The following is a 16,788-nucleotide window of genomic DNA, read 5'->3' as shown; positions in this document are numbered from 1 at the left end:
TTACCTGCCGTGCACGAGCCTTTACTGACACCTGCTGCTGTTGCGTGGTGAGAGCAGGTGAGCGCTGCTCTGTGTGTCGCTGACTGGATTCAGGACTGATTTAGCCCTCACATCTGACAGCAAAAGGGTGCTATGCGCATAAATAAGGCTGCGCGTGAAGACAGTAGCGCACCAGTTGCATGAATGCAACAGCTGTCGGCTAATAATAACAACCCACTGCCCCTTTAAGAAGATGAGTGAGGGGAAACCCAATATCTCTCCATATTGAGCGCAAGTTTGCGTCAATTAACATAAAGAGTCGATAACGGGAGGACATCTGAGTCTGTCGCTCTCCTCCGTTCACCGAAATCCACCATCTTATTGTCGCTTTTTCGTCTCACACACTTAACCCGGATTAAATTACGCATTGCGCCTTTAAGGAGCTGTCAACGGGATTAGAGTTACGCGCAGCGAGCCAGGTCGCGCACCGGAGTGGTTTTACGCACCGTCTGTATCCCTCAGCGACATTTCTTCCTGTGCCTCTCCTCGTCCCTCTTCTTTTCCTCTTCTTCACCGGTCCTGACACCGCCTCACTGGGGAGCCCTCCACGCCGCGCGACATGGCCGAGATGGGGAAAGGGGTCACCGCCGGGAAACTGGCCATCAATGTTCAGAAGAGACTTACCAGGGCGCAGGAAAAGGTAGGAGGCTCGCGTGTTCTGCTGTGAAACTGGAGCCCTTCACTTTGTATCGTCCGATAGCTGCACTTGTGCTTTTAACTTGGCTGTAGAAGCTGAGGCTGTCACAGCACAATGTGAAATAAAGTGTCCTCCTCTTCATCCAGAAGCGTGTCAACACGAAGCTGAACAAATAAACCCTGAGTTCCGATTTAAGGGTTGAAATATACAACAAAATCCTCTGAAAAACCTGACTGACTGTTGAGGTTTTTGACCAATATCCAGTGTCTTTAAGTCTAAACTCAGAGATATTTTCCATGGTTTTTGGACCGCTTTGGAGCTGCTTTAAACCTTAAAGTACCTTAAACTTATACCAGTCTTTTCATTTAAGAAATGTAATGCAGTGAGACATTGTTCAAGGTATTTTCTGTACAGTTTAATGTTAAATTCAGCCAACATTTTGCTCAAAATAGGTCATTAAGGCAAATTAAAGGAGTCATGTGGTTCCTTTGTTGTTCTCTCCCTTATTTCACCTTTATGTACCTTTCAGGATCATTTGGGGAGTTTTGAAGGGGGGTCAAAGAAGCCATTAATTAAAGTTTAATTTGAAGTAGAAACTTGTTGTTTTTGTTTGGTTTCGGGGGTCATGGCTTTTGTTTTGGGGATAACTTTCAAATCCTAGACTTGACACGTGTATTAAGATACTTTAACAGGTCGAGGGCCTGTTTAAGGGGATTTTAAGGAATAACTCTGAAGTGTTTTATGTGTAGTTTGTAGGTGGTTTACAGGGAAATTCAGTGGTGCTTTTCACCATTTTAGCCTTAACTTCAGTCATTGTTCTAAGTTTAAATACTGTACCTTTAATAGATTGTTTTAGGAATACGTAATAGAAACTCTTTTAGACCTGTGGAGGTTAGGGTTATGGCCACAGGCCCTTTTGTTGCACAAGCTCCTCACGGTTGTGGTGGAAACTAAGGGAAAAGTCATGTGCTTCAATAAGAAATAAGGTCTTTGACACTGTAGCAGTCAGAAGTCTGGAGGTGCTTTGGGTTTAAGGCGATATGCCTGAACTAATGGAAGTTATTGAGAGTGGAATTCTTGTCCAGTTTGGTGGATTTTTTTTATGTTTTCAGAGGAGTTCAGGGGAGAAAATGGCCTAAAAGTGGCCAAAAGAAACCAGATCGGTCTGTGTTTGGCTCTGAGTTATTATTGTCCGTACTAATCACTCTTCTTGCTTAAGCCTGCTGAGGTTTTACCCTCTAATCACCTCGGTGCCACACCAGGAGTGCTGTCACTCCGTCAGCACAGAGAGTTTTCACCACTTACTCCTGTTCTCGCTTCTGCTTTTTCTTCCACTTAGAAGTGAATATCTGCTGCTCCTTTTGTCAGAGTTTCAGAAAGCTTCCACTTAAGGATTTATATCTGTAAGTAGTCGTTTCAATAGATTATGTTTATGCTTTTATCCAAAGCGACTTACAGATAGGCAGATAGGGTAAGGGGGGGGGGGGGGTCTTGCCTAAGGACCCCTACTGGAGACAGTACCTTTCATGCAGGGGATTTGAACCCAGATTTCCCACATGAAGGGTGGCAATCAAACCACTACAGTCCCCATTCAAACAGTTCAAACAGTTTGGACGCCATCCAGTTGAAATGGCTCTTAAAAGCCTTAAATTTTCACAAAAATCGGCCGTGCACCATATAATCCGGTGCGCTTTATGTGTGTCATGGATACCGCCATTTTGAATTTACCACCGAGCATTCATCGGGGCATTAAGCCCCCTCTGCATCACTCACCGCTCTCCTTTCTCGCCGCTCACCGCCACGTTCACTTTAGCCGCCTCTTCGCTCTGTACATTGGAAATTAATGGAAACTGGCCACTTCCGTCGCTCGCTTTGCGTTCGGTGTGAATCCAGGCGGATCCGAGCCATTCACTCTGAATGGGGTGAAGATTGTATGGAGCTGGTACTCAGCGATTGAATCGTGTCATCATTAAAGCTTCTGCTCATGTCCCAGTGAGAGTCTGTTCTTCAGTCTGAGATGGGTGAAGCAGACCGATGTGCAGTTTATAAGTTTATAAAGTGTAAAAACGACCATGTTTTAGCATGCGCCTTATTATCATGTGAGCCTTATGATCAGGTGAGCCTTATAATCAGGTGCACCTTATAATTAGGTGCGCCTTATAATCAGGTGCGCCTTATAATCAGGTGAGCCTTATAATCAGGTGCACCTTATGATCAGTTGAGCCTTATAATCAGGTGAGCCTTATAATCAGGTGCGCCTTATAATCAGGTGCGCCTTATAATTAGGTGCGCCTTATAATCAGGTGCGCCTTATAATCAGGTGAGCCTTATAATCAGGTGCACCTTATAATTAGGTGCGCCTTATAATCAGGTGCGCCTTATAATCAGGTGAGCCTTATAATCAGGTGCGCCTTATAATCAGGTGCGCCTTATAATCAGATGCGCCTTATAATCAGGTGCGCCTTATAATCAGGTGCGCCTTATAATCAGATGCGCCTTATAATCAGGTGCGCCTTATTATCAGGTGAGCCTTATAATCAGGTGCGCCTTATAATCAGGTGCGCCTTATAATCAGGTGCGCCTTATAATCAGATGAGCCTTATAATTAGGTAAGCCTTATAATCAGGTGAGCCTTATAATCAGGTGCACCTTATGATCAGTTGAGCCTTATAATCAGGTGAGCCTTATAATCAGGTGCGCCTTATAATCAGGTGCGCCTTATAATTAGGTGCGCCTTATAATCAGGTGCGCCTTATAATCAGGTGAGCCTTATAATCAGGTGCACCTTATAATTAGGTGCGCCTTATAATCAGGTGCGCCTTATAATCAGGTGAGCCTTATAATCAGGTGCGCCTTATAATCAGGTGCGCCTTATAATCAGGTGCACCTTATAATTAGGTGCGCCTTATAATCAGGTGCGCCTTATAATCAGGTGAGCCTTATAATCAGGTGCGCCTTATAATTAGGTGCGCCTTATAATCAGGTGCGCCTTATAATCAGGTGAGCCTTATAATCAGGTGCACCTTATGATCAGTTGAGCCTTATAATCAGGTGAGCCTTATAATCAGGTGCGCCTTATAATCAGGTGCGCCTTATAATCAGGTGCGCCTTATAATCAGATGAGCCTTATAATTAGGTAAGCCTTATAATCAGGTGAGCCTTATAATCAGATGAGCCTTATAATCAGGTGCGCCTTATAATCAGATGAGCCTTATAATCAGATGAGCCTTATAATCAGGTGCGCCTTATAATCAGGTGCACCTTATAATCAGGTGCGCCTTATAATCAGGTGCGCCTTATAATCAGGTGCACCTTATGATCAGTTGAGCCTTATAATTAGGTAAGCCTTATAATCAGGTGAGACTTATAATCAGATGAGCCTTATAATCAGGTGAGCCTTATAATCAGGTGCGCCTTATAATCAGGTGCGCCTTATAATCAGGTGAGCCTTATAATCAGGTGCACCTTATGATCAGTTGAGCCTTATAATTAGGTAAGCCTTATAATCAGGTGCGCCTTATAATCAGGTGCGCCTTATAATCAGGTGCGCCTTATAATCAGGTGAGCCTTATAATCAGGTGCACCTTATGATCAGTTGAGCCTTATAATTAGGTAAGCCTTATAATCAGGTGAGCCTTATAATCAGATGAGCCTTATAATCAGGTGAGCCTTATAATCAGGTGAGCCTTATAATCAGGTGCGCCTTATAATCAGGTGCGCCTTATAATCAGGTGCGCCTTATAATCAGATGAGCCTTATAATTAGGTAAGCCTTATAATCAGGTGAGCCTTATAATCAGGTGCACCTTATGATCAGTTGAGCCTTATAATCAGGTGAGCCTTATAATCAGGTGCGCCTTATAATCAGGTGCGCCTTATAATCAGGTGCGCCTTATAATCAGATGAGCCTTATAATTAGGTAAGCCTTATAATCAGGTGAGCCTTATAATCAGATGAGCCTTATAATCAGGTGCGCCTTATAATCAGATGAGCCTTATAATCAGATGAGCCTTATAATCAGGTGCGCCTTATAATCAGGTGCACCTTATAATCAGGTGCGCCTTATAATCAGGTGCGCCTTATAATCAGGTGCACCTTATGATCAGTTGAGCCTTATAATTAGGTAAGCCTTATAATCAGGTGAGACTTATAATCAGATGAGCCTTATAATCAGGTGAGCCTTATAATCAGGTGCGCCTTATAATCAGGTGCGCCTTATAATCAGGTGAGCCTTATAATCAGGTGCACCTTATGATCAGTTGAGCCTTATAATTAGGTAAGCCTTATAATCAGGTGCGCCTTATAATCAGGTGCGCCTTATAATCAGGTGCGCCTTATAATCAGGTGAGCCTTATAATCAGGTGCACCTTATGATCAGTTGAGCCTTATAATAAGGTAAGCCTTATAATCAGGTGAGCCTTATAATCAGATGAGCCTTATAATCAGGTGAGCCTTATAATCAGGTGAGCCTTATAATCAGGTGCGCCTTATAATCAGGTGCGCCTTATAATCAGGTGCGCCTTATAATCAGATGAGCCTTATAATTAGGTAAGCCTTATAATCAGGTGAGCCTTATAATCAGATGAGCCTTATAATCAGGTGAGCCTTATAATCAGGTGCGCCTTATAATCAGATGAGCCTTATAATCAGGTGCGCCTTATAATCAGATGAGCCTTATAATTAGGTAAGCCTTATAATCAGGTGAGCCTTATAATCAGATGAGCCTTATAATCAGGTGCGCCTTATAATCAGATGAGCCTTATAATCAGATGAGCCTTATAATCAGGTGCGCCTTATAATCAGGTGCACCTTATAATCAGGTGCGCCTTATAATCAGGTGCGCCTTATAATCAGGTGCACCTTATGATCAGTTGAGCCTTATAATTAGGTAAGCCTTATAATCAGGTGAGACTTATAATCAGATGAGCCTTATAATCAGGTGAGCCTTATAATCAGGTGCGCCTTATAATCAGGTGCGCCTTATAATCAGGTGAGCCTTATAATCAGGTGCACCTTATGATCAGTTGAGCCTTATAATTAGGTAAGCCTTATAATCAGGTGCGCCTTATAATCAGGTGCGCCTTATAATCAGGTGCACCTTATAATCAGGTGCGCCTTATAATCAGGTGAGCCTTATAATCAGGTGCACCTTATGATCAGTTGAGCCTTATAATTAGGTAAGCCTTATAATCAGGTGAGCCTTATAATCAGATGAGCCTTATAATCAGGTGAGCCTTATAATCAGGTGCGCCTTATAATCAGGTGCGCCTTATAATCAGGTGAGCCTTATAATCAGGTGCACCTTATAATCAGGTGCACCTTATAATCAGGTGCGCCTTATAATCAGGTGAGCCTTATAATCAGGTGCACCTTATAATCAGGTGCGCCTTATAATCAGGTGAGCCTTATAATCAGGTGCACCTTATGATCAGTTGAGCCTTATAATCAGGTGAGCCTTATAATCAGGTGAGCCTTATAATCAGGTGAGCCTTATAATCAGGTGAGCCTTATAATCAGATGAGCCTTATAATCAGATGAGCCTTATAATCAGGTGATCCTTATAATCAGGTGCGCCTTATAATCAGGTGAGCCTTATAATCAGGTGATCCTTATAATCGGGTGAGCCTTATAATCGGGTGAGCCTTATAATCAGGTGAGCCTTATAATCAGTTGAGCCTTATAATCAGGTGCGCCTTATAATCAGATGAGCCTTATAATCAGATGAGCCTTATAATCAGATGAGCCTTATAATCAGATGAGCCTTATAATCAGGTGATCCTTATAATCAGGTGCGCCTTATAATCAGGTGAGCCTTATAATCAGGTGATCCTTATAATCGGGTGAGCCTTATAATCAGGTGATCCTTATAATCGGGTGAGCCTTATAATCGGGTGAGCCTTATAATCAGGTGAGCCTTAGAATCAGGTGAGCCTTATAATCAGGTGATCCTTATAATCAGGTGAGCCTTATAATCAGGTGCGCCTTATAATCAGATGAGCCTTATAATCAGGTGCGCCTTATAATCAGATGAGCCTTATAATTAGGTAAGCCTTATAATCAGGTGAGCCTTATAATCAGATGAGCCTTATAATCAGGTGCGCCTTATAATCAGATGAGCCTTATAATCAGATGAGCCTTATAATCAGGTGCGCCTTATAATCAGGTGCACCTTATAATCAGGTGCGCCTTATAATCAGGTGCGCCTTATAATCAGGTGCACCTTATGATCAGTTGAGCCTTATAATTAGGTAAGCCTTATAATCAGGTGAGACTTATAATCAGATGAGCCTTATAATCAGGTGAGCCTTATAATCAGGTGCGCCTTATAATCAGGTGCGCCTTATAATCAGGTGAGCCTTATAATCAGGTGCACCTTATGATCAGTTGAGCCTTATAATTAGGTAAGCCTTATAATCAGGTGCGCCTTATAATCAGGTGCGCCTTATAATCAGGTGCACCTTATAATCAGGTGCGCCTTATAATCAGGTGAGCCTTATAATCAGGTGCACCTTATGATCAGTTGAGCCTTATAATTAGGTAAGCCTTATAATCAGGTGAGCCTTATAATCAGATGAGCCTTATAATCAGGTGAGCCTTATAATCAGGTGCGCCTTATAATCAGGTGCGCCTTATAATCAGGTGAGCCTTATAATCAGGTGCACCTTATAATCAGGTGCACCTTATAATCAGGTGCGCCTTATAATCAGGTGAGCCTTATAATCAGGTGCACCTTATAATCAGGTGCGCCTTATAATCAGGTGAGCCTTATAATCAGGTGCACCTTATGATCAGTTGAGCCTTATAATCAGGTGAGCCTTATAATCAGGTGAGCCTTATAATCAGGTGAGCCTTATAATCAGGTGAGCCTTATAATCAGATGAGCCTTATAATCAGATGAGCCTTATAATCAGGTGATCCTTATAATCAGGTGCGCCTTATAATCAGGTGAGCCTTATAATCAGGTGATCCTTATAATCGGGTGAGCCTTATAATCGGGTGAGCCTTATAATCAGGTGAGCCTTATAATCAGTTGAGCCTTATAATCAGGTGCGCCTTATAATCAGATGAGCCTTATAATCAGATGAGCCTTATAATCAGATGAGCCTTATAATCAGATGAGCCTTATAATCAGGTGATCCTTATAATCAGGTGCGCCTTATAATCAGGTGAGCCTTATAATCAGGTGATCCTTATAATCGGGTGAGCCTTATAATCAGGTGAGCCTTAGAATCAGGTGAGCCTTATAATCAGGTGATCCTTATAATCAGGTGAGCCTTATAATCAGATGAGCCTTATAATCAGGTGAGCCTTATAATCAGGTGAGCCTTATAATCAGGTGAGCCTTATTATCAGGTGCGCCTTATTATCAGGTGAGCCTTATAGTGCGGAGAATACAGTAGTTTAAGGGAGCTGAAGCCAATGTGACTATATGTTTAATGGGTTTTAGGTATAGTTTAGGACAGTCCAGAGCCCTAACCAGATAAAAGGCCTTTTTCCATCCCACAGCATGACTCAGCATTTTGTCACTTCTGTGAAAGGAGCACATCTGAGCAATGGGAGTATAACAGCTGGGCCTCTTTTTATCGGTTGTATCGCATACCGTGAAAAAAGGAATATCATCTTTGGAGAACCAGCTGCTGCTTGTCTGAGCCCATATTAATGGTGCTGAATTTAAAGTTAATTTTGGGTCCAGAGGAATGAATACGTGGATTCAGATTAAGCCAATCTGTCTAATAGCTGAGGGATCTGAAATCCCCTGATCAGGGGGATTCTGACCTTTAAGCTGCCGCTGTTCCCAGTGTTTTACAGATTGTTTAGGAGCAGTTCGGATGCAAAGGAAACTTGATGAATCTCCTTCTTCTGCCGACTTTCAGAACTCAGTTAAAGAGGTTCAGAATCTGTCAGAAGAGAGAATGATGCCGAACGTTATCAGTTCAGTCTGTTAAGATTTCCCTAGAACTGGAAAAAGGGTTTTCATTAAACTTGTTGGATTATGGGAACAAAGTGAATGTTTGTGTGAACGAGGATCACCTTCACGGGAATATTCAGCGCTGGCTTTTTGTGGAGGAGCTTTTTCAGTGGCTGCTCTTCTTCTCTGCTTTTCTTTTGAAAGTAGATTTTACTGTTATGTTTCTGACGTATTTGTTGTTGCTTTATTTGATGAATTTTTATTCCTTTAAGCCCTTTTAAATATGATTAAAGGTGACTTGATTTGGCTCGTCAAAGACCGCTGATGATGAGAAGAACAAATCCACATCTGTGGCTATTTACCAGAAAACCTGAGCATAAGAGTATTATAGACTGAGGTTTATTAGGGTTAATCAGGGTTGGGTTTAGGGAAATTATGTATTTGATCATTAATTCATAAAGCAGTCATCAGTATTCATAACAATTTAGCAAAAACAGTGATGATTTTCAAATGTGACTTTGTTAAAATAAGATAAAGAATCCAGGTATAGTTGTTTGTTTTGTATTAAAGTATTAAAACGGTTGCTTAGATCAATGTGAAACCCAAAGATAAGGGCTTTCTAACAAATATACTCCATAAATTACACATAAAGGAAGAGGATCTCAAGAAGAATATTAGGTCTTTCACTGAAATATTCAAGGAAATTTCTTCTAATTAGTCTTTTTGCTTCCTTAAAACTTCAAATTGTCCATTTATATCTCGAGTATACAGAGATTCACCCAAATATTCTGTGATTCACAGCACATGTTTCAGGAATTTAAGTTGCTAGGAGGTTAGCTTACAGTTGTGTTACCAAAATAGACACTGAAATGTGTGTGGAAGCCTTGAACTCCAGGACCAACTCCAGGATTTCTTTTACACTTTAGATCTTTATAAAAGCAGCTGAATGGATGAGATGAAACCCAGAGCAGAGTCGTGCTGTGGCCAGTCTGACAGGCTTGTGGCTCTGGGAGTAAAAAGAGGAAGGTCAGAGTATCATCTTCCCTCCGAAGGCCAGCTGAGGTGCAGAAGGAGGGGGTGTCGCTGGCTTCAGCTGTCTGTCTGCTGGCAGGCTGCCCTCCACCCCTCAACCCAGCCAGCTCCACACCGTCAGCTTCACAGGAGGTTGTTGAAAATATCACAAAAATCTAAACATACCCACAAATGCTAAAAGGAGAGGACAGAAAGCTGCTCTGAGCGTGCTCGGGTTGACCTGCCTTTGTAGGTTTTATGGCGCTCATAAAAAGTCTTTCATCATAAGATGTGACTCCATCTTAGTTTTTTATTAAAGCTAAACTATTTGGTTTATTTTGTTCCACAATTAGGCTTTAAAATGAGAAAAAGTCCATTATTTCACACACAAAAAAAAGCTTTTTCTTGGTGAAAGAGACTGGCTTCGTTTGCATAATCTTCCCCCAGGTTTTTCTCATGATTAGCGACCACAACTAGCTTAATTACAGCTGCTCCCCTCTGATTGCACTCTGCAACTTTGCCACTAGGTGTCTCCAGGTCCTGTAAACCACCTCTTTAAATGTTTCTACAGTTTTCAGGCTCAACAATTCAAACTCCAGCTGTTATTAGGATGGCTGTAGCACTTTTTTAAGGGTTGGTATTTGCAACCATGATGCTTTTCGCCAGGAATTATATTCCACTTGGATAAGAACATTTAATTCAGGCAAACAGGAGACACCTGTCGGATCTTAGCTAGCAGGAATACAACGTTGTGTAGCCATGCTACATTTAGCCATGCTACATTTAGCCATGCTACACAACCACTTACAGTAGCTGGTTTGTCTCCTCTGTTGCAGGACATACGATTTGACACAAAAAAAGGAGTTTAAACACAAAACAAAGACTCCTGCAAAGACAGCACAACTGAAACCAGAGGACATATTTTCTGCTTCAGCAGTAGCACAATGAGATGACTTTATATCCACAAACAGCTGTAATTAGTGAGCTGAAAGTGACTAAACCTGATTAGAGTGAGCAGCTTTAAGGTCTGTCTTCATAGTGCTTGTTCATCAAGAAAGGAATCATTTGATTCGGACCAGCTGACACCACAACACCGCCACTCTCCTGGGTGTCAAAGGGGTTGCCATAGTGATGTAATGTCACCCAGTCAGCTGTGCTATGGAGAACATGCTGGGTAATTCCCCTCAGATGAATCAGGATGACTTTGGATCGGGAGGTGCCCTTTATAAGGCAGCCGGAGACCCGGTGAGGTGAGGAAGTCAAAGAGGCAGGACCCCCCCCCCATCACCACCACACCTTCAGCCCCACCTGAATCCGTCCTGTAACAACCGTTCTAAAGCCACCAGATAACCAACCTGCCCCACAGCGGCAGAATAAGAAGTATATAGGAGTTTAAACTCATTTTTTATCTTATTATGGGGTATAAACTTCCTCAACATACCAAAATACAGATATCAGAGGACGTGTGTGCTGTGTTTTACAGTTTATTTCCCTGTTCCCGGGGGAACTCTCAGCTCTTACTCGCTCTGCAGGTGTTTTCAGAGCATTACACACCTTTAGTGTCTAATAAAGCCGTAAACTGCTCCTGTTTGTGCTTTAAGGTCCAGTGTGATCCTTTAGCAGAGGGTTACAGCGCTGCTACAGGTTCTCAGTTATGAGGAAGAATAGATTATTGAGCCGTGAAACTGGGCTGCATCGTAGTTGCAGGGTCAGTAACTGTGTGGTTGTTGGATCATTGGAGATGATAGTAGGAACCGTGAAACTCGATGTTAAACAGTAGAGGGGACAGTGCAGAAATAACAGAAATACCAGCATTACTGCATAGAACTGCAAGTTGTGACCCTTCTTCATGTCAAACTTTGCAGCTGCACCCCACAAAGTGAAGGTCAGCGGCAGTTCAGTTAGTTTTAAATCAGTCTTCCCCGAGTTGCTTGGATTTATACTTCCTGCAGGAAGCAGCACGGTACGAGGCCTGATGAGTTCACTTCAGTCCAGCTTTGGGTCAGAATCACTCCTTTGTGTACGTCTCCCACCTCAGCTCACTTTTACTAATCACACTCTCCATTTGTACGATTTCGTAGTTCCCAGTAGTTCCCAGTAGTTCCCAGTAGTTCCCAGTAGTTCCCAGTAGTTCCCAGAAGTTCCCAGTAGTCCCCAGTAGTTCCTACTAGTTCCCAGTAGTTCCCAGAAGTTCCCAGTAGTTCCTAGTAGTTCCCAGTGGTTCACAGTCATTTCCAGTAGTTCCTACTACTTCCCAGTAGTTCCCAGTAGTCCCCAGTAGTTCCTACTACTTCCCAGTAGTTCCTACTAGTTCCCAGTAGTTCCCAGTAGTTCCCAGTAGTTCCCAGTAGTTCCTACTAGTTCCCAGTAGTTCCCAGAAGTTCCCAGTAGTTCCCACTTGGCAGTCAGTGAAGCCCTGACCAACATGGCTGTGCAGCACAAGCTGTTTTTCTCTTTTTGTCAGCTTGTGTCCTCTCAAATCAGCGGCACACATGATCCTAACTAACCTTTATCAGTGAACATGTTACTGCTGGTTTACCTTTACCAGTGAACATGTTACTGCTGGTTTACCTTTATTAGTGAACATGTTACTGCTGGTTTACCTTTATCAGTGAACATGTTACTGCTGGTTTATCTTTATCGGTGAACATGTTACTGCTGGTTTACCTTTATCAGTGAACATGTTACTGCTGGTTTACCTTTATCAGTGAACATGTTACTGCTGGTTTACCTTTATCAGTGAACATGTTACTGCTGGTTTACCTTTATCAGTGAACATGTTACTGCTGGTTTACCTTTATTAGTGAACATGTTACTGCTGGTTTACCTTTATCAGTGAACATGTTACTGCTGGTTTACCTTTATCAGTGAACATGTTACTGCTGGTTTACCTTTATCAGTGAACATGTTACTGCTGGTTTACCTTTATTAGTGAACATGTTACTGCTGGTTTACCTTTATCAGTGAACATGTTACTGCTGGTTTACCTTTATCAGTGAACATGTTACTGCTGGTTTACCTTTATCAGTGAACATGTTACTGCTGGTTTACCTTTATCAGTGAACATGTTACTGCTGGTTTACCTTTATCAGTGAACATGTTACTGCTGGTTTACCTTTATTAGTGAACATGTTACTGCTGGTTTACCTTTATCAGTGAACATGTTACTGCTGGTTTACCTTTATCAGTGAACATGTTACTGCTGGTTTACCTTTATCAGTGAACATGTTACTGCTGGTTTACCTTTATCAGTGAACATGTTACTGCTGGTTTACCTTTATCAGTGAACATGTTACTGCTGGTTTACCTTTATTAGTGAACATGTTACTGCTGGTTTACCTTTATCAGTGAACATGTTACTGCTGGTTTACCTTTATCGGTGAACATGTTACTGCTGGTTTACCTTTATTAGTGAACATGTTACTGCTGGTTTACCTTTATCGGTGAACATGTTACTGCTGGTTTACCTTTATCGGTGAACATGTTACTGCTGGTTTACCTTTATTAGTGAACATGTTACTGCTGGTTTACCTTTATCAGTGAACATGTTACTGCTGGTTTACCTTTATCAGTGAACATGTTACTGCTGGTTTACCTTTATCAGTGAACATGTTACTGCTGGTTTACCTTTATTAGTGAACATGTTACTGCTGGTTTACCTTTATCAGTGAACATGTTACTGCTGGTTTACCTTTATTAGTGAACATGTTACTGCTGGTTTACCTTTATCAGTGAACATGTTTCTGCTGGTTTACCTTTATTAGTGAACATGTTACTGCTGGTTTACCTTTATCAGTGAACATGTTACTGCTGGTTTACCTTTATTAGTGAACATGTTACTGCTGGTTTACCTTTATCAGTGAACATGTTTCTGCTGGTTTACCTTTATTAGTGAACATGTTACTGCTGGTTTACCTTTATCAGTGAACATGTTACTGCTGGTTTACCTTTATTAGTGAACATGTTACTGCTGGTTTACCTTTATCAGTGAACATGTTTCTGCTGGTTTACCTTTATTAGTGAACATGTTACTGCTGGTTTACCTTTATCAGTGAACATGTTACTGCTGGTTTACCTTTATCAGTGAACATGTTACTGCTGGTTTACCTTTATCGGTGAACATGTTACTGCTGGTTTACCTTTATTAGTGAACATGTTACTGCTGGTTTACCTTTATCAGTGAACATGTTACTGCTGGTTTACCTTTATTAGTGAACATGTTACTGCTGGTTTACCTTTATCGGTGAACATGTTACTGCTGGTTTACCTTTATCAGTGAACATGTTACTGCTGGTTTACCTTTATTAGTGAACATGTTACTGCTGGTTTACCTTTATTAGTGAACATGTTACTGCTGGTTTACCTTTATCAGTGAACATGTTTCTGCTGGTTTACCTTTATTAGTGAACATGTTACTGCTGGTTTACCTTTATCAGTGAACATGTTACTGCTGGTTTACCTTTATCAGTGAACATGTTACTGCTGGTTTACCTTTATCAGTGAACATGTTACTGCTGGTTTACCTTTATCAGTGAACATGTTACTGCTGGTTTACCTTTATCAGTGAACATGTTACTGCTGGTTTTGTGCACAGCTTCATGAGTCGGTACTAACCTGGACTGCCTTTAATAGCTGAGAATGAACAAATCCTACTGGATCTGCAGCTGATGACGTGCATTTTGTCAACTTAGGGATGATTTCCAGCTTCAGCTTCTGAGGCAAATGGACCGTAGAGCAAGTCCTTATCGATCCCTCCACCATCTTTCCTTGACCTCATCACGTTTCCATCCATGCCAACGAAGACATGTAAAAAAGGGCAAAAATAGACTGTTTAAGAGCCTTTAAACCAGCACACGTTCCATAAAAAGAATCCTGATAAACTTGTTATGATGTATTTTGTCCGAACAGCAACGTAACGTTAACTCAGATGTTAAAGTCGGTTCAAATCACCATGACGACTGAGAACAAGTTTATTCGTTTTCCTCGGCTGATTTATCAGTAAACGCGAACGATGGTTCATTCAAACCCTGAGACGAAATATAGCTCATGTCCCATAATTTAAGGTGTTTTCAGGAAATATAACGATCATTGAATACAGCAGACACAAGTCAAAGGTCAGATATCTAAACCCATTCAGGCTTTGTTTAAAAACTTGTGCATTTCTTTGGAAACTTTAAATCTGTTGGCTCAAACCTTCCAGTTTCCCTTCTTGGCTTCAGCACCTGTCCCTCCCTTCTTCCCAGGACTGACTCCCAGCATGCCTCACTGCTGAGGGCGGGGCTTAGAGGAGGGTGTGCATCTATTTTTACCCCCGCAGACCTCCTCCTCGTCTCCCTTAATACCCCACAAACTGCCTGGGTGTATTTTTGGGGGAGTTGAAACTGAACACCGATGGCTATGATACATATTTGTTCTTCTGTCTTTGTGAGGACGTCCTCATATCCCACTGAAATCTCTCAGGTCCTCACCCAGAGCAAGCACACACACACAGTTACAGTTTCATTACACCGACTTTATAGTGCTAGAACGTCCCACTGTGCCCTGAACACACCACAGCACATTTGTGTGACTGATACAACAGTTGTGTTGTCCTGGAATAGCTGTGGATCTGATTTCCTTCAAACAGCAGCAGTTTTCTGCCGGCTGAACGATAGTAAAGATGTAAAACTTGTCCATAAATCTCATCTGAATGTGAGGAGTTATGAACAAACGCTGGCTGCAGCGGAGGGGAAGTTCCCTCCGTCGGGTTGTCACTGGTTTGTGTGTCCATCAGAGGATTAGGACGGCAGGTGGTGGAGGTGGAGGAGGTGGAGGCTCGTCCATGTGCTCGCAGTCAGTCTTCTGATCAGATTAGCTGCTGACCTCATTCAGCTAACAACAACAGAAGAGACAGTCTATGACCCATCCTCACCTCCATTTTCTGCAGGTAAAATCAGAAAGATGGAGGCCAAACGTGAACTAATGTCTGAACAAAACTACTCATGTATTTTAATTTGATCTTTTATCTTTTTCTAATCAAATAAATCAACCAAACCAGAAACCCTCTGATGTAAAGTTCACTGTTTAATTTAAATAATTCTTTGAAAAGTATTAAAAAAACACTAAAATGATGAAATAATTTCAATTAACTACGCTTCAAAAGGAAATAATATTGGAAATTTTGTCAAAATAAATGTGAAAACAACAAAAAAAATATAGTGCGGAGAATAATTTCAAATTAATTGATTTAATAAAAAATAAAAAGTAAAGTTAAAATTAATTTTAAAAAAAAGTAACAGTTTAAACAAGACAATATTCTGGAAAAATGAAGAAATAAAACAATAAGATCAAAAGAATATAAAAGATAAATAAGAAAGCAGAAAATATTTAAGTTTAAAGTTTAAAATCTAAAGTTGTTTCAAATAAGAGATAAAAAAAAGATGAATAAAGATGCTCTGGAAACAAAGTGAATCTATTAAAAAGATTGTTTAAAAGACAAATCAGGACTAAAAACCATGTTAGAAATATATAGTTATTAATGTCACAGAATAACACAAAACTTTAATGATTAGTTACGATGGATGGAAATAAAAATGAAGCATCAAGACACCAAAAAACCCTGAAAACTCACTAAAATGTAGCAGAAAATATCAATAAAACACTATATTTATATTAAAAGATTTGAAATGTCAACAAAAGTTAGAAAATAACAGTAAAAAAGACACAAACGTCCTGATTTTCTGGAGTTGTTCCGCTTTATTTAGACTCTGACGCACCCTTTAGATGCGACAGAGTCACTTTTTTTTTCTCTGTAAACTCATTTAAACAGTTTAGACTCGTAAAAAACCGTCTTAAGAAGTTACTGGATCAGATCTGAGACAGAATATTATGGGAGACGAGTGAAGATTTGGGTAAAGCAGGAAATATGTGTCATCTGGTCACAGAGGCCTTAACCTCTGACCTCCAGCTCGTCCTGATGAAGAAACAGAGGAGCGTTCTGTTGGGGGTTGATTGGGCGGACTCTTGGCCCCTGGTGCTCCTGTTCCTTGTAAAATGACAACATTTCAAACTCTGGTCTTGATCCAAACCCAAATGGACTCGAACCTGAACCCTGAAGCCTATTTTGAATGCTCAAACCGGTTCATAGTCAGCTGTGTGTAAACAACACAGATCTGGAGTGACTGCAGATGGGTGGATGAGGTGATGATTTGACG

At 41.2% G+C, this 16,788-nt stretch overlaps 1 protein-coding gene across 2 annotated transcripts in view; it reads left to right on the top strand.

Moving 5' to 3' along the window:
• Positions 1-259: 259 nt before the first annotated feature.
• The window catches only part of bin1b (bridging integrator 1b), a 29,651-nt gene continuing 13,122 nt past the window's right edge, over positions 260-16,788 (top strand). The window contains exon 1 of one of the 2 annotated variants that reach the window (XM_072377838.1): positions 260-679. In XM_072377838.1, the coding sequence (XP_072233939.1) occupies positions 599-679 (81 nt within the window). In that variant the 5' untranslated portion in view covers positions 260-598. The remainder of the gene's footprint in view (positions 680-16,788) is intronic. The other variant, XM_072377917.1, reaches the window with a different exon arrangement.

The sequence above is a fragment of the Leuresthes tenuis genome, unplaced genomic scaffold (genome assembly GCF_036924035.1).
Source record: "Leuresthes tenuis unplaced genomic scaffold, fLeuTen1.0.hap1 SCAF_1, whole genome shotgun sequence".
Lineage (NCBI taxonomy): Eukaryota > Metazoa > Chordata > Actinopteri > Atheriniformes > Atherinopsidae > Leuresthes > Leuresthes tenuis.
This window is presented reverse-complemented; position numbering and strand designations above follow the sequence as displayed.